This window comes from Pelobates fuscus, chromosome 6, assembly GCF_036172605.1.
Source record: "Pelobates fuscus isolate aPelFus1 chromosome 6, aPelFus1.pri, whole genome shotgun sequence".
NCBI lineage: Eukaryota > Metazoa > Chordata > Amphibia > Anura > Pelobatidae > Pelobates > Pelobates fuscus.
Window position 1 is genome coordinate 96,141,139 of NC_086322.1, and position 26,513 is coordinate 96,167,651.

The following is a 26,513-nucleotide window of genomic DNA, read 5'->3' on the forward strand; positions in this document are numbered from 1 at the left end:
ATTCTCAGACATTCTTTTATCTGAAAGTGTATTAGCTCATTTTGCACCCATTTATTGTTATTAAAGGGAAACTCCAAGCAGCATAATAACATGTGCTTTTTGTTAGAGCCAGATTAAGGTTGCCCACGGGCGGCCCTAAACAGGATGCCAGATTGGGGCACACTCTTAGAGCTCCTGTCTCCAAGCCCAGACAGGAGCCCACCCTAGGCCTCCTTATGGGCAGGGCCAGATTAAGAGCCCCATGGGCCTGGTGCTGACAATTGTAATGGGGCCTAATTACAGAATCTTATGGACCAAAAACACTAAAACAGTCATACCTCTCAAGCGTCATGTATCTGATGGAGATGGTGTTGGAGGGAAACTCAAAGGATGCAGCTATAAGAAAACACATACTCTATGCTAATCTCTTTAGCTAATTTATGCTTTCATCTTTCAAGTAAATCCATACCCCCTAACAGCAGTGTCCAGTGAAGCAGGAAGTCAATGGGCGGGGTAAAAGGGTGGGTCAAGTACGCAAATCATGTGACCAGAACTGCCAAAAGGGGTGAACATGCTCAAAAAGGGTTCATGTCTGTCCAAAGAAATGGAAGGCCAGTCTGGCATCAGTGTTCCTATGTATCAAAGTGTCACTGTCACTAGGATACTAGCGGACACAGTGAGACAAGGGGACACAGTGAGACATGGGGACACAGTGAGACATGGTGGCACTGAGACACTTGGGGACACTGGGAGACATGGGGGTACTTGTAGAGACAGACATGGGGACATTGGGAGACATGGAGACACTGGGAGACATGGGGACACTGGAAGACATGGGGACACAGACACTAGGGGTACAGAGACATGGGGACACAGACACTGGGACACATGGGGACACAGACATTTGGGGAAACTAAGACACTGGGGACACTGAGAGACATGGGAACACAGACACCGGGTGACCAGGGGACAATGGGAGACATGGGGACACTGAGACACTAAGGACACTGGCTGGGAGGCATGGGGACACAGACACTTGGGGACACTGGGAGACATGGGGGCACTTGTGGACATAGACATGGGGACACTGGGAGACATGGAGACACAGCCATTTGGGGACACTGGAAGACATGGGGACACTAGGGACACAGAGTCATGGGGACACAGACACTGGGAGACATGGAGACACTAGGGACACTGGCTGGGAGGCATAGGGCCACTGGGAGACATGGGGCCACAGCAGCTACACAGCACAGGAAGTCCAGACAGCAGCTCCCATCCTGCAGAGACAGACTACAGTACAGGTATGTGAAGGATGGGGGGAAAGGCAGCAGGGAGACATGGGGACACTGAGACCGTGTCCACATGTCTCAGTGTCCCAATGTCTTCCTGCTGCCTTTCCCCCCATCCTTCACATACATGTACTGTAGTCTGTCTCTGCAGGCTGGGAGCTGCTGTCTGGACTCTCTGTGCTGTGTAGCTGCTCCCCCGGGGATCAGTGAGTAGAGAGAGGCAGGGAGATGCTGTAACTTCCTATCCCTGCCTCTCTCCATACACAGTGACCCCTACTGGCCGGTGCTGGTATTGCAGAGTAATCTCCTTTTATACTGAGAAACATATTTGCATTTATATTGCCGGTATTACTGAAATACCGTCACGGTCAAGCAGCCTCAAATACCAGTTGTGCCTTAAAATACCAGTCAGGTGGCAAACCTAAGATTAGTGTGAAAAAAAAAGTAAACATTTTTTTTTTTTTTTTTTTAAATGGGCCTATTCCATGGGTCTGGGCCTGGAGCTACAGCTCCACCAGCCCCTATGTTAATCCGGCCCTGCTTAAGGGTATTCTGGCACTGCTTCCTGTCTTGCTTTTGGTGTAGGGAGGTCATAGCATACCTTTGATTATAGCTGCAATGGTTTGCAAGAATCACTACAGCCACATGCCCACCCCCTCACTCACATTTATATTCATCACTACTAAGCTTGGAGGTGTCAGCCATTTGAAAGAAACTGAGCTGACAACAATTAGCTCAGCTCTGATGTTTAAATCCAAGGTATTGATAGTTTTATGTGTGTGTGTGTGTGTGTGTGTAAATGCAGGGCCATGTTTGTATGTAGTTTGTGTGGATACAGGTGCATATATATGGAGCAGGTCAATGTGCTTGAATGTAGGGACATGTGTGTGTGGAGAGTCTGTGTGTGAATGCAGTGACATGTCTGGAGGTTTGATGAGCATATAGGTACATAAGTGTGTAGTGGCTCAAAGTGTTTTTGTGTACGGTGGGCCTTGTCTGCGTGAATGAAGTAGTGAATTTGTAACCCTCATTGTCTGTTGCCCATTCCCATCTCCAATAGCTAGTAGCCCATTACTGCCCCATAGTTTGTAGTCTGTGCCCTCCCCCCACCCCCCCACCCCCATTTCCCCAAGGTAGAAGCCTAGTCTCTGCCCTCTGTAGTTAGTAGCCTATTCCCTTCCCCACATAGTTAATAGCCTATGTTACCCTATAGATAGTGACCAATTGTCCTAGAAGGACAAAGGTTTAAACATAATATCAGGAAGTATTACTTTACTGAGAGGGTAGTGGATGCATGGAATAGCCTTCCAGCTGAAGTGGTAGAGGTTAACACAGTAAAGAAGTTTAAGCATGCGTGGGATAGGCATAAGGCTATCCTAACTATAAGATAATGCCAGGGACTAATGAAAGTATTTAGAAAACTGGGCAGACTAGATGGGCCGAATGGTTCTTATCTGCCGTCACATTCTATGTTTCTATGTTTCTATGTTTCAATTTCCCCCATAGAAGTAACCTACTCACCTCCTCTCCCCCATAGATGATACTACATTCTCCTCCTAGTACTCAGTTTTCCTCCTCACCCCATTCTCCCCCCATAGATAGTATACATTCTACCCCCCAGTCCACCTCCCTATAGAGAGTACCCAAGTCCCATTCCCCCAGGGAGAGTATCCCAATACCCCTCCTCATAGTTAGTGCCCCAATCCCTTCCCCATAGATATTGCCCCAATCCCTCCCCCATAGATAGTACCCCAATCCCCCTACTCATAGATAGTACCCCAATCCCCCTACTCATAGATAGTATCCCAATCCCCCTCCTCATATATAATACCCCAATTCCCCTCCTCGTAAATAGTGCCCCAATAGCGCTCCTCATATATAGTACTCCAATCCCTCTCCTCATAGATAGTATCCCAACCCCCCTCCTCATATATAGTACCCCAATCCCCCATAGATAGTGCCCCAATCCCTCCCCCATAGCTAGTACCCCAATCACCCTCCTCATGTATAGTACCCCAATCCACCTCCTAATAGATAGTATCCCAATCCCCCTCCTCATAGATAGTACCCCAATCCCCCTCCTCATAGATAGTACCCCAATCCTCCTCCTCCTCATAGATAGAACCCCAATCCCTCCCCCATAGATAGCGCCCCAATCCTTACCCATAGATAGTACCCCAATCACTTCTAAACCCACTCCTTTAGAGAGGTACAGATTCTCCTCATTCCCCCCACTCAAGACCTATCCCAGACATTGATAATGAGGACCTACCCTACCTGAATGTAGAGCCTCATGAAATCAGTGTGCTGCCTGTACTGCTTATCATGGCAGCTCTGCGCGGCTCGTGCTGCCCTTTGACTCATGACGTCACTTCCCTGGAACGAGCCGCACAGAGCTGCTCTGATCAGTATATGAGGCAGCATGCATGAAAGTCTGTGCGGCTGCGTTCTATACCCCAACAGTGGCTCTGCTCATAGTGCCTCTGTCGGGTTTATTACAGCCAAGGTTCCCTTTGGCACTGGGGATCTGTGAGTGCTGCCGACACAGCTCGCCTCACACAACCCTAAGGCCGGCCGCAAAGGTCACACTAGGCCTGTATTCCGGCCCTAGGTGCCGCAGCCCACCGGGAAATTTCCGGCTCTGGTAGGGGGCATAAAGGCAAGGCATCTGGAGACTTATCTTCAAGCACACCACAATAAAAAATACATTTGTATATATAAAATATCCTAACAAAAGGATAAAATAGCAGCATAACCCTTCCCTCTCCAGTCCTACCTTGTATGTGGCTGTCATCTCTTCCCATTGGTAGTTCAGCTGTTTCAGAGGAGTTTTCAGTTGATTTTCGCGGGTACTGTGCCCGTATGACATCACTTCCGGTATGTCACTTCTGGTGTGTACTTCCTGTAACAGTATCATTCATGTATTTTCATAAATGGAACCGTTGTAAGTGCTGAACTTCATATCTCATATAACCCCTACTTGGAATCCCTGGAGTGTCTGAGAGCTGTAACCTTATGTTATTGTTTGGGCAGAGCTTGCTTTACAAATGAACTTCCAGTATAGATTTTTTTTGGTTTTATTTTTAATATATTTCTTTAAATTTATTGAATAGTTTGAAAAATATTTCAGTATTTTGATAATTTTTTATATATTGATATTTTTTATATGATTGATTTTTATGATATATTTTTCATATATCTATAAATATATATATATTAAAACAGTATTGTGAATGAAATATACAAAAATTGTCGTTCAGTATATCAACAGCAGGAAGGCAGTTATGATTCACCATCTTTGTCATCTGAGCACAAGAACAGGTACATTCAAAGTTTTGAGTTTAACAATAGAACATAAATGAAACAAACACAAAAAAAAATGTCAATCATAACAAGGTCATGGATAGTATTCAATCGATGTTGCTACAGTGACCAGTGTGATACCAAAGAAACCAGTCCCCAGGAGTAAGGAGGGGAAGAACTATGTCCAATTTGTGCTCCTCTATAAAAGTTGTGTGATGTGCAGGTCAGTGAGCAATATTATGACACCAGAAGTTGAGTTATTTTCTAAATAATATGTAAAGATTTGGATAATTTGATGACTGACAAAAGCTTTATTATCTCTAAAAAAGAATCGTGATCTTATGATTAAATCTGCTGACAAAGGTGGAGCCATGGTGGTCATGAATAAAATTGATTATATTAAGGAAGTGGAATGTCAGCTGGGTGATGTTAACACCTATGAAATTTGCCCAAGAGACCCCACTCCCTCACTCATTGGAGAGGAAGAATTTCTAATAGAAGGTGCAGTTTCAAATCGAATTATAGATTAGACTCTTAAAACTTATCTCATTAAGGAATTCCCCATTATGTCAACCTTCTATATATTGCCTAAGATACACACACAAGTAGATCCTCCGAGTAGACCGATGGTGGCCAGCACTGACTCTGCACTGCAGCCACTGTCGGTCTTCCTGGACAGAATTCTGCAACCTTTTGTTGGTGAAGCAAGGTCATATATATTGGATAGTAGTGGTGTCCTTCAAAAATTGTCCACTCTCAAAATCGATACCCCGTGTATATTATTTACTTGGGATATAAGCCTCTATATCTTAATCCCCAATGAGGCGGGATTACATACGATCCGAGATGTTCTGGATAGGAGTCAATTCTCTAATGCACAAGTTGAATTTTTTTATTTCTATTCTAGATTTGTTGTTACATAGTGTGAAGGAATGCACCTTGATTCCAAGGCTCAAGCTTGTAGGTGCCATAAATGGCTAGCCTATATTAAAATTGGCTACCTTGGACTCATGTTATACTTTATGTTAAATTAACTTTGTCCTACATTAAGTTCTCTTTCTGAACATAATTAAAGGTTGATTAATCCTTGACAATAGGAACAATTTTTTGTTTGGAGATAGTTACTATAGACAATTGAGGGGAATGACCATAGGTTAGAATATGGCCCCATATGCCAACTTGTTCATGCATGGGTTCGAAACCAACATGTATATGCGCATAATTTATTTATTTAATTTGTTGTGCATGCGCGTGTCTGGTGGAGATTCATCGATGACGTGTTTGGCATATGGTGTGGAACCAAGGAAGAATTGGATATATTTTTCTGTGACATGAATGCTATCTGTAGTGATATACAACTCACCATGGAACAGAGCGAGGTCACTATTAATTTCTTAGACCTCAAGATCACTCGTCAAGGTGATAGCTTTCTGACAGACCTTTATGTCAAACTTACAAACAGGAATAGTCTGTTGGAATTTAATAGCTTCCATCCCCAATGGACCATTCGCTCTTTACCCCGCAGCCAGTTTATCAGGGTGGCCAGGAATGTTTCAGATTCCAAAAATGGGATATCATCGACTTCATGAGATGAGTAATACGTTTTTATGTCGTCGCTATCCAGTTACATTGCTAAATTCTGAAAAGGAAAAAGTACTGAATATGGAAAGAGATTCTTTATTGAGACCTAAACAAAAAAATTCTAAAAATCAGACCCAGATACCTTTTGTATCTACTTTTAGTTCATACAGTTACAAAGTGGCCCATATCATCCACACTCACTGGGGGATCTTAAAGAGATCATTCCCAGATATTCCGGAATTACAATCTACTCCTCTATTTTTGTATAAAAGACCACAGAATATTAGAAATACACTAGTAAAAGCAGATTGGTCCCTTATAGCTAAAAACTCAACAATTCCTTTCAACTCAATCTATGGCACATTCACATGTCATAACTGCAATTCTTGCAATTTCATCATTAAGGGCAATAAATGTTTTCATCCCCTCACAGGTCGAGCTTATAACATCAAAAATTATTTTACTTTTGAGTCTATCTATGTTGTTTATGTTCTGAAGTGCCCGTGTGGCCTTCTCTATGTAGGAGAGACCACTATGAAGATCCGAGAGAGACTCAATAAACATAAACTCACCATCAGAACTAAACACTGGGAGCTTCCTATACCTGCACATTTTTCGGAACATAATCATAATATATCCCAACTGCGTTTTCAAGTGATTGATTATGTGCCTCCATTAAGGAGAGGTGGTAACCGTCAAGGTCTACTAAAAAAGGAGTCCTTTTGGATACACACTTTAGACGCCTAAGGGGCTTAATAGGGAATTTTTTATAATTTTTGAATAGTGTTGGTCATGACGATGATTTTGCCTTTTCTCCCTGTCGTTTTTCATGCTATCTGAAGTTACATTGTACCCTCTTATACCCACCTCGATATGATGGTTATATGTGAGGAATATGAGGATTTGCATATATTATTAGAGAATTAATGGTAAATTTTTCTTATTTTCTTTTTATATTTTTAATTTTTAGGATTACTTGTTCAGTAATTTTGTTTTTTTCATATTATTTAGTTACATTATATCCTTTTGTGTCCACCTATTATGTGTTGGCTATACATTGAGCATATTCAGATTTACATATTTGATAGTGTGAAATTGACTCACATTTATTGTACTCTTCATGTTTCTAAAATGTCTAATAATTCCAATATTTCATTTATATCATGATATAAAACATATTTGGTATATTACATCTCTATTATTAGTTCATTTGAAGCAGTTTTTTTTTACTTATGCTTCTTCTCTTTCAGTATTAGATACATGTTTCAATTTATATGTATTCATTTTGTACCATATGGTTAAATTGTATGCAAGCTAAATGGTGAACTAGTATAACTTGTTACTTTCATCTCTAACATGGTATTATCGCCTTATTTGTTTTACCAATATGTGCTGATTCCATGTCAATTCTAAGGTGCGATTTAGGATTTTGTATAGATTTTTTCTTAGAACCTTTAATGAGGTATTGATGAAAAATATATTTGTTTCTGCTAAAATCTGTTTTGCAAATATATTATATATTTTAGGATATTTATCCTTCATCTTTAGTGAATGGATTATGATTTATATTATATTGGTCATTATGCCTTTAAGAATTTTGCATGCTGTGTTGTTAGACTGCAGGTCATATATTTTATTCCACACATATGTTTGTTTAACATATGATGTCATTCTTTAATTGTAATTAATGGAGGTTTTGGCTTATTTAAGCACGTGTTACTTTGTAACCTTTATGCATGATTAAGGCTCTGCTGATCCGTTGCACTTTATATTGTAAGGTGGTGATCCCACTAATAAAATTAACCTTCTTGATCTTGGAGTGTCTCCTATGTCCTTCCACCTTCCAGCTTACATTGGTGGATTCAGCTGTGTCCACCCCTGACACGGAGCACCTCCTTGGTCGTAGGTTGTAGCCTTTATGCGGTATCAGTGTGCAAGGTTCTTTGTTTCTGTCTAGTAGCTCTAGTGACTTTAGTGACTCCAGTGACTCCAGCACTATAAGCACTTGTTCTAAGAGTCTACAGATTTTCAAAAGTCTTTACATTCATGGTTATCACGGATCTAAAATAAAAAAGAGCCGTAACATGTTAAGAAAAAATATATTTAACATATTCACAAATATTCAAAACATAATTTAACACCAGAGTGTTTAAGGTAAATGATAATGAAAATACCCTCGTGTCCAAATATATATTGGATGTATGAGGTGAAGGTAAGACATTCACTGTTACTTGGGAGGTTTTAATCCCCGGGTATTAATTTTACTACTTTAATAAATATATGGTAACTTCATATTTTGTCTCTTAGATCCCGCCCGCACCTCCCACGCCTCACCCTTCTGTCAGTCCCTACATTGGTTTCCTGTAAGCTCAATTTACAATTCTGGTTCTTGCTTTCAATTCTCTACATAATGCTGCTCCCACCTATCTATCCTCCCTAATACACAAGTATGTCCTGTCTAGGCCCTTACGCTCTGCTGATGACTTGCGTCTATCTTCTGTCCGTACTCCAACCTCTGATGCTCGCCTTCAAGACTTCTCGAGGGCTGCACCGTTCCTGTGGAACTCACTTCCCTCCTCCGTTAGATGCTCACCCAGTCTCCACTCCTTCAAAAAATCATTAAAAACCCCACTACTTCATAAAAGCGTATCAATTAAACTGTTAATAGCTCCCAACTGATTCCTCTCTTGCAACTGTCATTAGTCTAATACTATCCTTACCTTTTGTATCACTTTACCCCACTCCCTCTAGCATGTAAGCTTATTGAGCAGGGCCCTCAACCCCTCTACATGTTTATTCGTACATCCTCTGTAAAGCGTTGCAGAATTTGTTGGCGCTATATAAATAATAACATAATAATAATAGCATTCAGTGAGAGCATATGCTGGCTCATACTTTAACTACACCACTCAATCTACAGGGTAGGAGAAGGGACAAGGAGTGTTCCCTCCCTCCCCCTGCGCACTTGGTAATATGAACATTAGATGAGTTGGGATTCCTCCTTTGTGTTTCTGTCTCTGAACTCTATGGCACCAGAGAGGTGTACACGTCATCAGTCCAATTGAGAAAGTTGTGTGATACACAGTGAACTGCTGATTTTATTTTTTCTGTGTTGTATAAGGCATTATACAATAAATAAATTATTATTTAATGATATGAATAAAGACAAAATTAACCAAGCCCAATCAATACTTGTGACATTTTTATATAAATAGATCTAAATATGTATTGCCCAAACATAACCAAAAATATTATACTACTGGAAAAAATAAAAGTATTGCCTGTGTTTCTGCAATAATTGTTCATTGTTTAATTGTTTTACTTTAAAGTTTTTCTGTATTTTTCTAGGGAAAAAAGTATTGGCGAAGGTATCAGCTAGTATTAAAAGAGTTAAATGACCTTTGCACTCTATTCTTTTCTTCGGCTTGTTGTCAACTCTGCAAAGCCATAATAAACTTTCCTACAAATTCATCCATGAAACCATTACAAGACTGAGTTCAAACAAAACAATTTGCTTACCATGCTCTGTGGGTGATTAACATGCTTTACTCTATTTGGTGTATCCCAGTCCCTCCTATTGCAGATCTTTGAAGATGCAAAGCCCATGTGCTCTGAGTATTTAGGCGGTAGTTTTTTTTCTGTACTCTGGCCAAATACCTGTGCTGGGATGAAACCTGTTAATCCTAGTGTTGAGTTTCAAACCACAGCAAGTCTCCACAAAATAGCAAAAGAAAAAAAAACGTTCCCCAAAACAATGCACCTTTACAAAGGTTTGAAAAAATGTTGACATCCTCCTTTAGCCTCTTGGACACAGATAGACAGTTGTATGTGATTCCTACTGATTATCACGGACAGCTTTAAGTCAAAGAGAGGCATTGTGTTTCATGCAATAGAACACATTTTTTTTTCTAAAGTATTTTCTCTCTGAATTTTTAAGCCTAAACACATTCATTAAAGCTTTAAGTGTAGTCAGTGAAGAGCTATCCAGGGAACAGCTTTATCTCATTGAAGAAACAACTCTATTATGCTGAAATAGCTATGATCTTTGTGCTATAGCTGTGTTGCTAATCACACTTGTGGATAACTGGATGTTTTCACAACATTTTAATACCAGAAGTATCTTGTCATTCATTGTCACAATGAAACATCTCGAGAGCATGTGCTAAGTCTTGTTAAGCACACGTGTCATTTGATGCTCCACTAAAAATATATTGAGGGAGATTTATCAAATATGGAAAACAGTGGAACCAGCAAATTCATGCCATTGATGACTCCTCCACGTTTACATTTTTACTCTAAATTTTAGAACAGGGGTCTTTGATAACTCTCCCCTACTTCTTTGACTGAGGGGTCTGCGATATGGACTATGTCATTGCAAAATTAAATTTGTATTTGTGAATGTTTTGCATTGCAGTTAAGATGTAGACATGTTAGTACATGGCTGGTATAGTGTAAAACAAGGCTGCCCAAAAGGTAGATCCCTAGATGTTTTATTATTATTATAGCTTCCATAATGCTTTGAATTTATTAAGGATGCCTTTAGAATGGCAAAGCATCATGTTAGTTGCATTTTAACAACATCTGGGGATCTACCTTTTGGTGCAGAACACAAATACACAAAACATGAGACCAGTGACAAAGCACACATCCCTTACATGTAAGGAGACAGCAGTTGACTGACATATCTAAATATATATGCCCTTGTCTACATCGTGCTATAAACAACTTAATGTCTTTCTTATTTTGAGATTAAAAAATACAGAGTGGTTCCCAATATCTCAGGTTTAGCCAAAGTGTGTAACATTTCACAACTGCCCTGTGTGTATCCAGGATGCAATATATACAACAATATTCCTCTACAATTCACGGGGTTTATCTATGGATTTTATTCATTCATTAGTGACCTGTCGTTGGTTGACAACTGACTTAGGGAAGTTTAGGATACAATAAATCGAAGTAGAGATTTAGTTTTCTAGTTCAGTAATAAACTTGGTGAGATATTTGTGCTCTTACAAGTTGCAATAACACCAGCAAGTGTTAGATATGAGAGGAATGGCAATAAAGAGAGGGTATGAGAAGCCATGATATTGTCTGCGAGAGGAGTTAGAGATGCACCTTGAATGCAGTGAGCAAGTGTGTGCTTGTGCGTTTCGCCCAAAATTATAGCTGGCTAGAAAGACAGTTGTCAGTCTTATTTAATAGTCGGTTGGCCACTGGAAGACCCAAAGAAAACAGTCTGAGAAATTTGCATTTTAGTTTAAAGAAGAAATGTGATTTATAATTTTCCTCTATATAAAACTGGTCTATGGAGCAAATGTAGATTTTACTCTCACTTCCCTATACTCCATTATTCAAACAGCTTTGTGTGTTTGGCATATACAATAACAAAAATAGCATTATAGAGAAAAATGAAATGGGCACAAATGAAATAAGTGAGAGGTAAGTGTGCCTGTGGGTGGTCATTGTTATGTTGCCTCTTGATTAATTAATTGAGCTGTGGGAGCATTTTTCAGAACCTTTACCACTGTTCTTCTAACTAATCAAAAACAATAGAAAATCATTTTGTACTGTTTGCTACACTATATTATATTGACTAAGTGTCACCTTAATTACAACATACACTTTCTGTTTATTTTTTCCCGCGGTGACATGAGTAATATAAACCTGTTAACAAAAATAAATAAATGTGTTGGTCACAAGTGTTTTATATATAGCAGTTTTTTGAGAACTTATCATGTTTGCAGAACCAACTTACTTGATCTTGTATAAATGTTTCTGATCTTGATCTTGTTTCTGGTTCTCATTCAGTAAGGAAACACATTTCCTCACGAGGACTATGATTTGCCCCTCTGTTTTGTGCAGAGGTACTGTAAATAATAAAATACTATCCTGCACTATACAAGCACTTGTGTGCCCCAAGTTTCAATAAGGATATGCACAAAGTATATTAAAGGAACACTATAGTGTTAGGAATACAAGCAAGTGCCTGTTTAGATCTCCAGCCCCCCTCAGAATGGAGTAAAAAGGTTTTTGAACGTACCTTTTCCACATTGCCGCGCTGGTCTCGCCATGCCTTGCTCCACCTCCATGACTGAGATCAGGGCCGCCATCAGGGGGTGACAACCATGACGGTTGTCAAGGGACCCGTCGGCCCTGGGGGGCCCGGCCAACCTTGCCCCATGTGTAGTATCGTAACTGCGATCGATGCAGCTGCACCGGGGCCCGCACGCTGATGGGGCTCGGTCAGCGCTGTGGCCATGTAATGGCGTGACCGGGCTACTTTAAAAAAAATTGCAGCCGCAAGTACTGCTGGGAAGAAGTGACGACGGATCACTTCATCCCAGCTCCCTCCATGCGGGAGGTAGGAGAGACAGCCAGGCCATGAAAAGGGAGAGCCCGCACCGACTCCCATCAGCCCAAGCCAGCCTCCTGCAAAGAAAAGGAGGGTGGCTGAAAAATGAGCTGTGTGTGTATGTATGTTAGTATGTATGTATGTCAGTATTTATGTATGTCTATATGTACCAGCTCGACACCCTACACCCTAATGGGCTGAATGCAGATTTTGATCTTTACAATTTTCTATAATTATATATTTTTATATATATATATTTTTTTTTTTATAAGCTCTTAATGGTTTTTTATCCTCTTAAAGATCTGCTTATTTTTGTTTATTTTTAATATCATATGTATTTACATTTTTACTCTTATAACAATTTTTTATTTTATTTTTAATGATTTTCTTCATTTCGTTCGATCTTTTTTACATTTATCAGCACCCCTCTATATATCCACTTGTTCTGCATGATCTTTGGTTTTATATACATTACCCTGCCTGTAATAATATAACACAGGATGACCTTGACCTTTAAGTTATGCTATGTACGATATTTATTGTAAGATAATATATTTTTACTCATTTATGTAATATATATATTTTGTCTTATGCATACTATTTATAATTTTACGTTTCCATTATATTTATTATAAGCAATTTTAGCTCTATATACTTATGCTAAACCATATATTGAGATATATATATATATCAGATTACCCCTAAGGTTGAGAGTACCCCACTTTTATATTGATTCAAGTTAATGTAATATGTTAGTAACACCTTATAATATACACAATGCCCATAACCAATATGGCGGTTAAGTATTCAGATTACTGTGCCCACATTCATTTTTCTATTGCAGTTACTTGCTTATACAGACACTCTGGAACGCAACGCACGCTGTTTTCGGACGTTGCGTGCGTTCCACCTGAGCGTCACGATCATTCTGGCCAATATTCCGGAATGACGCATCTATCACGTCATTTCCGGTACGACGCGAGTGCCGCGTCATCATTATGGCGACACCTGCGTTCCACAGACACTATCCGGAAATGGAAACGAGCGTTCCAGGACAGCGAATCCGGAACTAGAAACCACTACACCACCAACTAACTTTCCTAATTGACAGCCATATATAAACGGATCCATGAGGGAGATGATCCACACTTCTGAAGAAGCCCTGTGAGGCGAAACGCGTAAAGTGGACTTTTATTTATACTTGTTATTATACCTGTTTGTTTTATATATTAAAGTACTTCTTTTAGCTTACTTATATATATATTTTTATTACTATTATCTTCTACTCCCTGGATCCTGCATATCCCTGGTGGGGATTATACCACCTAGGCTGTCTATACTAGAGCAGGTTTTATGCTCTAGAAATTGTAAGTATAATACCTTTTATACTTGTTACTACTCTATCAGTACGTACTTCACCATATGCTGCCATATTTTTATTTTTGGATTTTATGATCTACGCACCACTGCACCTTGAAAAATCCCTGAAGCAATACCACCATATATCCCGAGACGGGGATTATACCGTCCAGGCGCATCACAGCTGAGCTCTGTTATAGCTCATCCCCATGTGAGTGGACTGTGTATAGCTTTATTTGACCTTTCTTGTTTATTTACTGTATTGCACTATTATGTTTTGCTTTTTATTTTGAGGTTACCATCCATTGTCAAAATTTCCATCGACTATATGTATGTATAATTTCTTATACTAATACCTCTAGGCGCGGTATACACTTCTCTCTTCCGATGTATGTCTATATGTCTGTATGTATGTCAGTATGTATGTCAGTATGTATGTGTGTGTGTCTGTATGTCCTTATGCGTGTGTGTGTGTGTCTGTGTGTCACTATGTATGTCTGTATGTCTGTACATGTGTGCATGTCTGTTTCAGTATGTGTGTCTGTTAGTATGTATGTGTGTGTCAGTATGTGTGTATCTTTGTGTGAGTGTATCTGTGTCCTCTTGTATCAGTGCGTGTGTTTGTGTCTGTGTGTGTATTCCTGTGGGCGGGATTTGGAGGCGGGCCCTGTGGCAGGCTTGGAGGCAGGCCCTTGGGGGCCCAGAACCTGAGCACTGTTAAGGGCCCGAAAATTTCTGATGGCAGCCCTGGCTGAGAGCAATAATCTTGACGATCTCAGACAGTCCAATGCTCTCCCAAAGGAAAATTGTGCATGCTCACTAAATGAATTCATAACATTTACATTGCACAATGCATTATTTTCATCTAGGCTACCTTTTAAAGGACCAGTAAAGTCATCTTAATAAAAAGGTCTGGGCGCAGTGGTCCTGTCATGTTAACCCTGCAATATTAACCTTTGCAGTTTTGTAGTAATTGCTATATTTACTTTGCCGAGGTTAAACAACCTCTACTGACATCCACTAGTGGTGCTTTCACTGCACTGACCTTAGTACAATACGGTCACGTGATGTTACATTGCAGCTCTAAGAAAAACATTGAAATCAGCCTACAATTGCTTTCTTGTGGAAAAGCATTAGGCCAGCTGAGAACATTGATTATATCTGCCATGGAGGCGGGACAGGCTGCGGAGATATCAATGCAGCGTGGAGTAAAAGGTAAGTGAAACACCTTTTCATGTTTTGGGAGGAATTCGGGCAGACACCTAATCAGCTAGAGGACACTATAGTGTTAGGAATTCACATTTGTATTCCTACAGCTATAGAGTTCCTTTAAGCATTCCCTTGCACCCCCATCAACATAAGACATTGTAATGAAGAATTCTATCTTTCTCATCTATCCAAATAAGTGTGTAGTAAAAGCGCATATAGTAACCTTGGACTGTGTATTGGGCATCTGTGGTTACTGCAGTGCCAGATCACCTAAAGTTTCAAAATCAAGATCACTTAAATCAAGGAGGCTCTTTTTGCACCCCCATTGTGACACAGGCTCACTGAAGATTACTTTGTTCTTTAACATCATACAAATACCATTCGAAAATAAACTGAGGGACTGCACCCATAGCTTCGTAGCACCATGTCTGCTGCAATTATCTGTAGTGTTGATAGTACTTGTAGTGCCCTTTTAAGTTGTTGGTCGTTGCATGTCAGCACTTCACATCGACCATGTAAACTTGTTTTGTAAAACTCAAAACATAACATGATGTGTACAAATATATAAGCAAATTGTTTCCACATTACAAATAAATAAATAAATAGAATTTACCTTCCACATTACTTGTGCTCCCCTGAGAGTGACCTGGGTTACCCCATTGAGGACCTGCTAGCTGAACTGAGTCACATCCATTCCAGGGTCTGTCTCCCATGACACTCAAAGCAATCAACCAGAACTATCTCCCTCTCGGGCCATAAGCTAGTGGCATAGACAAAAGGAGGGAATGCTTTCAGGGACTTTTAGGTCGCCTTCTTTCATTTTGATGACATGATACCTGACAGTCGCTCTACCTTCCTTTGTTTGGTAACAAAAAGAGTATCTTCAAACAGAGAGAACCAAATACAAAATAAAAGGGGCTTCAGCATATAGTGAAGTTTGGTTTACACCACTTTATTGCAACACTCACATCTGATATCTAGCAAAGTGTCCACCTCACAAGGGTTTGCATTGCTTTTTTGAAGTACTTAGCAAGTCATTTCAATAGCTGATCCCCTGTTACTGCAAAATGATACACAACAGCGAGAGAACATAGCTCAGTAGGTGAGGTTGTGTTTGTTAGAAATAATCCCTTCTTTAACGGTGTAAAGCCTTTGTAGGATCAGTGTGTTTAGCATGTTTGGTATGCCTGTGCTGAAAGACAGCCTGATCATGTCTGAAAACATTTAAAGGAACATTTTAGTGTTTGGAATTTAAAGATGCTCCCTAACACTAAAGTGTCCATCTACCCCTGCAGCTCCCCATCACCCCCCCCCCCCCCCTTGCTCCCCCTGTTAGAAATCCTTTCATTTACTTACCTGAGTCCTCCTGCACTGACATCAGGTGGGGATCTTAATGCACATGCACCGCACACGCATTATGCCTTCCCCATAGGAAAGAACTGAATCAGTGCTTTCCTATGAAATTTAGCTTGATACTGGATGTTTGTACTGGGTTTGGTGTATTTATACAGCTTCCTGCTGAATTCTGGGATTCTTCTACTTAAACCCTACAGAATAACTGAGCTACATTTATGGAATAGTGGAGATGCTTAATGATCTGAAACTAAAGGTGTCCACTCTAACTCAAGCTGTACAAAAACTGCAATCACAAGCTGTTGCCCCCATATCTCGGATACTCCAACTATCTGTAGTATCACATCTGGTTCCTCCCCCTGAAGATCACGCCATGGCCGCCCAACCTCAGGTCCTATTACAAAAACAATTTGTAGGGGAGAGGTTTAAATACCGTTTCTTCGTGACATCCTGTAAACTGATGTTTGATCTGAAACCCTGCAGCTATCATGCGGAATCTATCAAAGTACGTACTGTTATATGTCTCTTTTCTGGCTCCTGTCAAGAATGGGCTCGTGACCTACTCCGCATCCAATCCTGGAATTCCTTTGTTACTGCTATGTGTTCCATGTCTGATGATCTCAAAAGGCAGGATACTGCTCAAACCACCATCAGAGTGCTAGGTCAAAGACGTAGACGAATGGAAGATTATATCAGTGAATTCAAGCAGTATGCCACTGATACCCGCTGGAACAAGATAGGATTGATAAACCAATTCCATTTGTGGTTCTCTGAATCACTTAAAGATGACTTTGCTCATTTCTGTTTTCCGGATTCTCTGAAGGCCTTTATGCAACAGGCCATCCAATTGAACAGACGTCTACGGGAGAGACGTCAAGAAGAGCCACCGACTATCCTGCTACTCCTAGAACTTCTGCTGCTAATACTGGTACCCTCTCAGCAGCTTTTTAACCATCACAAGTAGAAGAACCTATGCAGGTTGGCTTGGTACAGGGACGATTACCACCCACCGAATTACAAAGAAGGAGAAAGGACAACCTATGTCTATACTGTGACCGCTCTCATCATACAGTAATGACATGTCCAGAGAAAAACAGAAATAGCTGGGATAAGTGGTCTGACCTCTCCCTTATGACTTACATGCTGGTCACCACAACACCTCCTTTACATCTATTTCTTACAGTGGGACAAGGATATCTATAATTGTCAAGCCTTAATAGTTTCTTGAGCTTCTGGATTCCATACTAGGTAACAAATTATGTGTTCCAATATATGATAAAGGTACAACTAAAATTCCAAGTCATAGATGGTTCTATTAGATTACCCTACCTTTTTCAGGTTTCTATAGGAAAACATGTGGAAAACCTTACATTTGACCTTGTGCCCTCTCCACTGTTCGTGGACATCCTGTGAATTCTGTGGCTGCCTACCCATAACCCTTCTACCTCTTGGTCCACAGGTAACCTGCCCTTCTCTTCATCCCTGTGTTCCACAGAATGCATCCAATATACTAACAATAAAGGATGTATATATTCCATTCTTGATGCTGGTATTATAGAAGAAAAAGAGGTTACACTAACAGAAGCCTGGCATCTAATCAGACAATATACTTGTCCTCTCTCTCGATCTCCAAACTCATCATCTTCAAATGACAGAGGAACTGAAATGATTATGAGAACATAAACTCTTTGCAAAAATTAAAAATTAAATTCCTCATCTGACATGGTAAAAGAGAGATGGTACCTCAAAAGCTATTCTTAAGTGGCCCACACCACAAACCAAAAAACAAGTGCAAAGATTTGTGGGTTATGCTAACTTCTACTGAAAATTAATTTGTAAGTTCTCCAAAGTGATCCAACCGCTCTCATTCCTTACTAAAAAATAAAAAATAAAAAGATGCAAAGTGATGTTAGATGTCCCTAATACAGAAATAATTGAATACATTAAAACACGATAGCACCCATCCTTTAACTGCCAAATCCAACAAAACCATATTTCATGGAGGTTGACACCTTTGATATTGCCACAGGAACCATACTATTGCAACTAGGTGACAAAACCAGTGCTGTTCATCCCCCTTGCATTTTAATCATGGAACCTGTTTGAGGCAGAATATTATGATGTTGGGGGACAACGAATTGTTAGCCATTAAAAAAAGCTTTCAAATAATTGATATATATTTTGAAACCTGCTTATGATCCAAAACCGTGTTCACAGACCACAAGAATTTGGAGTACCTCCACACTGCCAAATATCTCTTTTGGCTTTGTTTTTAACTTGATTCATCTTTCATGTCACATATTTACCTGGATCGAGAAACCAAAAAGCTAATGAATGCTCTTTCCAGGATGTTTACAGAAGAGGAACCAAAACCAAAAACCAAAAAAGAGACTGTTCTGCAAAATCATCACTTCTTGGAGAGTATCGCTCCCTTCTCAGAAGACATTCAAGCCTCTGCTTCATCCACCGGTCTTCCACTCTCTCCCGACAGATACCATTTATCACATGATAGAATTTCTGTTCCCGAACCTCTGAGTTCTCCATCAATTTCACATCTGGCCATAGTGGTCAAAGGAAAACACTTTATAACATCCAACTAGTCTTCTGGTGGCCATCCCGCAAACAGCATGTCATTGACTATGTTAGCTACTGTACAACCTGCAAAAGAGTCAGAATCACAACCACAAAAAGTTTAGGCTCCTACCGATGCCATCATTTCCCTGGAGTCATCTATTACCTGATTCTCAAGGATATAACATCCTCGTGGTTGTGGTTGATCGGTTAAACCAAAATGGCCCACTTCATTCTTCTAAATGGCATCCAATTTTTATGATATCTTTCGGTTACATGGCACACCGGACTCCATTCTCTCTGACAGGGGTACACAGTTCACATCTGGATTCTGGCAAAAGCCTTTTGTCAGCCCCTCAATACCTCAATGGACCTTTCCATCGCCTTCCACCCGCAATCCAACTGACAAACCGAGAGAACCAATCAAACATTGGAAACCTATCTCCATTGTTACACCATCCACATTCAATCTGACTGAAAGGACATTTTGACCACAGCTGAATTCGCTTACAACTCCAGGGGACATGCCTCAACCCATGTTTCCCCTTTTTTACTGAATTTGGATTACAGCCGTCTACACTTCCAGGACTATGCCCACTTACTCCTGTTCCCAACGCCACTACTCACTACTCCAATTGACCCATGGGCGATTGGAATTTCTAACCAACGAACAGGTGAATGAATTTCTGAATGGACCAATAGAGAGCAGAAGAAAGGAAGATGCCCATAGACGCACCAATGAACTTTAGGGACTAGACCTATTTAAGGGGACCCAAGGCCAGGAGGGATTAGGCTGTTTTTGGGAGCATCATTATTGTCAAATAGAAAGAAAGAGTATAGGCGCTCACTAAAAAAACCAAAAGGCAGCAGTGAACCTGCAGGACTTCCCAATGCCCGCTATATGGTGAACAGAAATGCGAAAATAAAAACAGTGTTAACCGCGCCAAAAATATTCAAATAATCATATCATACATACATATCGTTCTTGAGTGATACAGCATGTAGAAACCTTAAAACAGATAAGAGTAATAAAAATAATAGTGCAGTATGTTTAAAGATATTATGGGTGGTGTAGTTATAAACAGAATAAACTGTAGGTAAAAGGTAAACTCACACTTTGCAGAGCTGCTAAGAGCTCTGCTGTATAGCTCCTGGACGGTACAATCCCCGTCTTAGGATCTGAAGATATTGGGATGTCCAAACTCGGCAGTCATTGGTCGACGCCCGCGACCAAACAGGAAACAGGAAGAACAGCACCACATCTGATCGACATTGATGAATCAATACCCCCTATATAAACCGGGCGGAATGCCAAGGACACCCACACTTTTGATAAAGCCCAAACCCGGGCGAAACGCGTCAAAGGAAGGACTTAAAGCTATCTTACATGTTTTATATATTTTTTTTTATAATCATGTTTTTTTAATATATTTTGTGAAATAAATTGAAGCTTTTTACCCAAATCCTTTGGCTTCTACATATTTCCTGGTGCTGCTGGTTTCCGGTTACATCCACATATCCTTTGGTGGGGATCATACCACCACAAGCTATCATCACCAGAGCAAGTCATTGCTCTGGACACTGTAAGTAGGATACCTACATTTTCTTTTACAACTTTTGGTTTGTGATACTGTACCATTGGTTTGTGTATTTTGTTTTTTTCCCCCCCATATATATGACTGCCGAGTTTGGACATCCCAATATCTTCAGATCCTAAGACGGGGATTGTACCGTCCAGGCGCTATACAGCAGAGCTCTTAGCAGCTCTGCAAAGTTTGAGTTTACCTTTTATCTACAGTTTATTCTGTTTATAACTACACCACCCATAATATCTTTAAACATACTGCACTATTATTTTTATTACTCTTATCTGTTTTGAGGTTTCTACATGCTGTATCACTCAAGAACGATATGTATGTATGATATGATTATTTGAATATTTTTGGTGCGGTTTACCACTATCATTATTGTCAGGTGTTTTTTTTTTTACAATCTTTATTTTTTTGAATTGTGTATCACAGAAAGTATAACACTACATAAATAGTTAGTAGTGTACAACTTAAAGTATAACATTGCAACCATAGGTCAATTGCGAGGATGTGTACAGTGCCGTGGATCAACCCAGCCTAGCAAAGCTGGACCCTGAAATTAGGAAACGCTGCATTATAGCAGGCGGGGTGAAGGTTCTTTTACTGTACACAGAACCGCGGCATACTGTTTCACAACAAGGTTCAGTTTAAGTTGAAAAGAAAGGCTAGTCTTCACAGCAGGAGAAAAGACTATAAACAGTTTCAAATGCCTTTGGTTCAATCTGGTGATGCTATCTCTGTGTATACCTAAAATGTGACATAACACTGTATTAGAAAGGTGCTATAAATTTTAACTCTCACTCTAAGTGTGGACCTTGAGTGAGTGTTCTTATGTTCTTTCTTTGGGATCTCAGTAGTCGAATATGGAATACAAAAGCAGAGAGGGGAGACCAATAGTGCAAAACCGTAATGCGGAAAGGATCACGAACAACACAGACGTGGAGAAGTGCCAACTTACAATTTAAAGAGCTAAGCCCAGCTCTAGGTAAAACAGCATACAGTGGTATTTAGTACTCCCCACATGTAGGATATTGCTGGACAATTGGAGGTGTCTTCACAAGATTCTTTACACCATCCCAGACAGACGTCAGCATCAAGACAGACGTCAACGCCAACACCATCCCAGACAGACGTCAACGCGTTTCGCCAAACAGTAGGCTTTTTCAAGTGAAAAAAGACACTTGAAAAAGCCTACTGTTTGGCAAAACGGGTTGTGTATTTTTACTTTGTTTTTAATTTAAGTATTTTGTGACTACCACTTACCTTTGGTTAGTACATTTACTTTATATGTTGCTGTTTTATCCTGGCTGATTTTTTTTAAACAAGATCCAGTACTTCAAAAGAAATCCCTGGTGGGGATTATTCCACCCACGCTTGGTTCATAGAGCAGTGTGGCTGCTCTGAACACTGTAAGTACGTTTCATTTTTATTCCACTGTCATTTTATATATGGAAAACACTATGGGCCCTCTCTTGTGATTTTATTTTCATAAGACCGACACTGCAAGCATCATTAGAGGAATATCCTACACGTGGGGAGTTAAAATACCACTGTATGCTGTTTTACTCAGGTCATAGCTGGTCATAGCTCTTTAAATTGTAAGTTGGCACTCTTAGGACCTCAGTGTTGTCTGTTGTTGCAGTATTACCAAAGTTATTGCACCATTGGGTTGTTCCATCTTTTATATATTTTATATGCTGACGTCTGTCTGGGATGGTGTAAAGAATCTTGTGAAGACACCTCCAATTGTCCAGCAATATTCTACATGTGGGGAGTACTAAATACCACTGTATGCTGTTTTACCTAGAGCTGGGCTTAGCTCTTTAAATTGTAAGTTGGCACTTCTCCACGTCTGTGTTGTTCGTGATCCTTTCCGCATTACGGTTTTGCACTATTGGTCTCCCCTCTCTGCTTTTGTATTCCATATTCGACTACTGAGATCCCAAAGAAAGAACATAAGAACACTCACTCAAGGTCCACATTGTACCTAAAGACTTTTTCATCTCCCTTTATTTTATTTAGCGCACCCTGTATTTGTTGTCTTTTGTTCTCTCCATTCTTTGAAGGGTTTGAGGGTTACCCTTCCTTTCAGGTGTGCAGCTCTATCCCCCCTTGTGATCAGTACTGTAGCGCTGTTCCCCTCCCTTTCTATTTACTACACTCACTCTAAGTGTACCTGTCTTAACTGGTACAACGTAATACTGAATATTTCAGCATACTGTACAACCCGTGGGCTTTAGACTTGGTGATAGTGTCGTACGCTGGTCAAGTGACTCCGGGAGTTCTATTATTTTGATAATGGTACCTCAAGTCATTAATGCCACATGTAAAGGCAGTAGTGATTATGGTCACAGTGGGGTCGTGGTGGTTGACAGTCCGGGTTGGGGGAGGAGGAAAGAGGGCATGATGCTGTAGTATGGGGATAGCAAAGAGGAGGTGAGAGGACCAAAGGCGAGATAGGGAGATGTAGGGGAAAAGAAAAAATGGGGGAGGGGTTGTGCAGGATAAGTAAGTTAAGAACTTGCGACGTTCGTGGCCGTGTATATAAAGGGGTTGTCACTGTTGAAATAGAGAGACTACGAAAGGCACAGGACCTATTGTTTTATTGTCATTTTATCTTTTATTGCTAATATTTTTATTTTTATTTTTTTATATTTAAATTTTTATTGTTTTTCAAATATAAACACATGTCTTTACCTTGTGGAAATAACATCGGTAGAGAGACATACAGTTTCGATGATATAGGCAAAAATTGACGTTCCCAACGCCCAGAGGGTAAAACTTTTGACAATATCAAGACTTTTGTTAACATAGAACAGGTTTGTCTCAACAATATAGAAAATTAGAGCGTCAATGGAGTGAAATGAGTTTGTGGTATAAAAAGCAACAGTTGGTGTTATGAGACAATAGTTACACTGTGGATATTACCTTGAAAGAGATATACATAAAGTAACGTTGATACATGAATGCTACGGTTACAATTCCAGCGAGAGGTGGGTGATGTGGCATGAAGGGTCTCAACTTCCTCTTGCCTAATATTGCTAATATTTTATCTGGAAGGATACATTGAGATTTATCTTGTTTTCAAATATTTCCTGGGCCCACAAACACTGCATTGTTACAATAGGTTACATTATAATATTACAAATAAAACAGGTGCATTCTGTATCGAGGTATGTTGCCATAGATCTCTTAAAAGATTTTAGATTGACTGAAGATTTGAGTGTGAGATTATTACATAATTGCAGTGCTCTGGAGGAAGATGAGGATCAAGCCACTTTATGCTACATAAAGTGCTGGTACTGGATCGGAGGTTATAGGAGGTGGGAACAGCTGGAAGGGGCATTCTATTCAGGTAGGGTGGGAGCTTCCCAGCAAAGCTGTTATGCACAAGGCTGGAAAGATGAAGAGTGCGTTGGGATTCCAGCGATAGCCAGTTTAGCTCATTTAACATGTCCCAATTGTGTGTCAAGTAATTACATTCTAGTACAAAACGGCAGAATGAATTATGCAACGTATAAAGTTTATGAATGTGGATTTGCAATGCAGGTACATAATCTACATCCCCATAATCAATGACCAGCATTAGCATTGCACTATCTGTTTCCTTGCTGTAGGGCTTAGGCAGTATTTGTTTATGTACAGGGCACCTGGATAAAGTTTTAAAGAGAGTTTTTCAATGTGAAGGCCAAAGGATATATTGGGGTTAGCAACATACCTAGATATTTTGAAAGAACAGACTGTGGTCAGTGTGCAATTTGAATTTGTTCTGATACATAGTTGGGGATTTTGTAGTTTATGTAATTTACGTGCAGTTACAAATATCATTGTGACAGTTTTGTCAGTGTTTAGGAAGAGTTTGTTATCTGCAATCCACTCTTCTACCTCTGCAAACTGGTCTTGAAACACAGCCTCAAGCCGCGGTAGCTTGGGTTTACTAGCATAGATTACAGCGTTGTCTGCATACATGTGTACAGTTGAGGCTTTGCAGACATTAGGCAGATCATGTATAAATAATGTGTACAGTAGGGGGCTGAGTATTTCTCCTGCTGCATTCTGGACTTGTTCCACTTAAACCCTACAAATCTTTACAGCTATAAGTATATTACTATCCAATGAGTTCCAAGCCAGTCCTATAGCTTGCTTCCAATGTTATTAGTCAATATTAAGAATAAATTATTATTATTAATAACAGCTGGTGGATATTTGCAGCCCTTAAATACCCATGGGATTCCATAGTTTGGAAATAGTTGCTTCTTGCGGATTACCAACTTCCCAAGCCACTGTAAACAAACCATTATATTGACTTACGCACCTACCAATACTTGATTCTATGGCCAACCCTAACCCCAACATGTTCTATGAATCACTTGAAGAGACAAAATCAAAACCGGGGCTTTTTAGGACCCCACTCAGCGCTCCAAGCCAGATCAGGCCCCCAGCAAAACTGTTGTGCATAGTCATTATCAATACAAAGATGCAGCATGACTATAATGCAGCCTGGATATAATCTGTACCTTTCAAAGCCAGCTAGATTTAAAATAATCCTGTATAGCATTGAGAAAGACAATAGGCATAGTGTCCATGTAGAACAGAAAACACTGGTATATCATTTCATTGGGAATTGTTGAAATTCACTAATTGAGGTGAAGATGGCTGAGAATTTTGTCAAGAGTAAAAAAAAAACACACTTCTTTGAAGTTCTTCTCATCTTGGTTGTTGGTCATCAACATTTACAATCCACATTACATTATGTCAAAATGGTTTAATATATGCACAAAACAAATAGACGTCCTTAACGTTGCCATTAATTCTGTCCTGTGAAACATAATCTTATGACCAGCAGAGATATGTAATTAAACTCCAAGCAGGACTTTCACTAGTCAAATCTGATAAGTGGACCTGCTGGATAAGATGACAGTGTTTCATGAATGGAGCTGTGTTGTGTTGTCCCCTTTATAAAATTATAAACCGCTACAGAATAATTTTAGAAATATTAATGCGTATGTTGTACAAATATTAATATAGTTGAAGGAAGAAGTATAAATTCCAATTCAATATGAGTTTACTTGTACCCATCACGTAACCATACAGTTTCTTATTTGAGAAATATTTTTGTTATCGTTTTGCCTAAAAAATAAGTAATTTTTCTGAACTATTGGTTGATGAAAATGAATGTTTAAAAATACTTTTTTTTGTTTTGTTTCAGGAATAATTTCATATACAGAATACTTATTTCTTCTGTGTATTCTGACAAGTAAGTATTTTCTACTTTTATAATTTGTCTCCTCACGCCTCACTGTATGATGAGGAAGTAATTTTGAATGGAGAACCCTCAGAAACATATTTGTATTCCATGCCCTAGAGACCCTAGAAAACCTGAGACCCATAACAAAACTATTTTTGATTGTCTCCTACATACATACTCCCAAGCAAATACAGATACATACTCACAGACAGACACAAAGAAATACACATTCACAGACACCCACAGATATGCACTACCAGACACACAGATACACACTGCCAGGCACAAAGATAAACACTGCCAGACACAAATTACCACACACTTTTAGACACACAGATATGCAATGCTAGACATATACACACAGACATGCACAAACAGGCACAGATATACTGACAATGACGCACACTCCAGCACACACAAAGATACACTGCCGAACACACATAATTGCACTTTCTTTTTTTCAGACATAGAATTATCTCAAATTAAATTTTAACATTTGAGGCAGATAACAGAATCTGCATTTAATGTGCTTTTAGTAAGTAGACACATTTTGATTTTGATGGGGATGACAGCAGAGATATATGAATTGATTGTGGTGTATATGCTTTAGTTTCTTTGTTTCTGATGTCTGATGTAAGCCCCTTGCTTTTCTTTGGCAGACTTCTTTATTTCTAATT

The 26,513-nt window shown here is 39.7% G+C and overlaps 1 protein-coding gene across 6 annotated transcripts in view; it reads left to right on the top strand.

The window, feature by feature from the left end:
* The window catches only part of MICU3 (mitochondrial calcium uptake family member 3), a 184,916-nt gene that overhangs the window by 76,546 nt on the left and 81,857 nt on the right, over window positions 1-26,513 (top strand). For all 6 annotated transcript variants that reach the window (XM_063458052.1, XM_063458053.1, XM_063458050.1 and 3 more), the window contains exon 5: window positions 25,798-25,845. In XM_063458052.1, coding sequence (XP_063314122.1) covers window positions 25,798-25,845 — 48 coding nt within the window. The remainder of the gene's footprint in view (window positions 1-25,797; window positions 25,846-26,513) is intronic.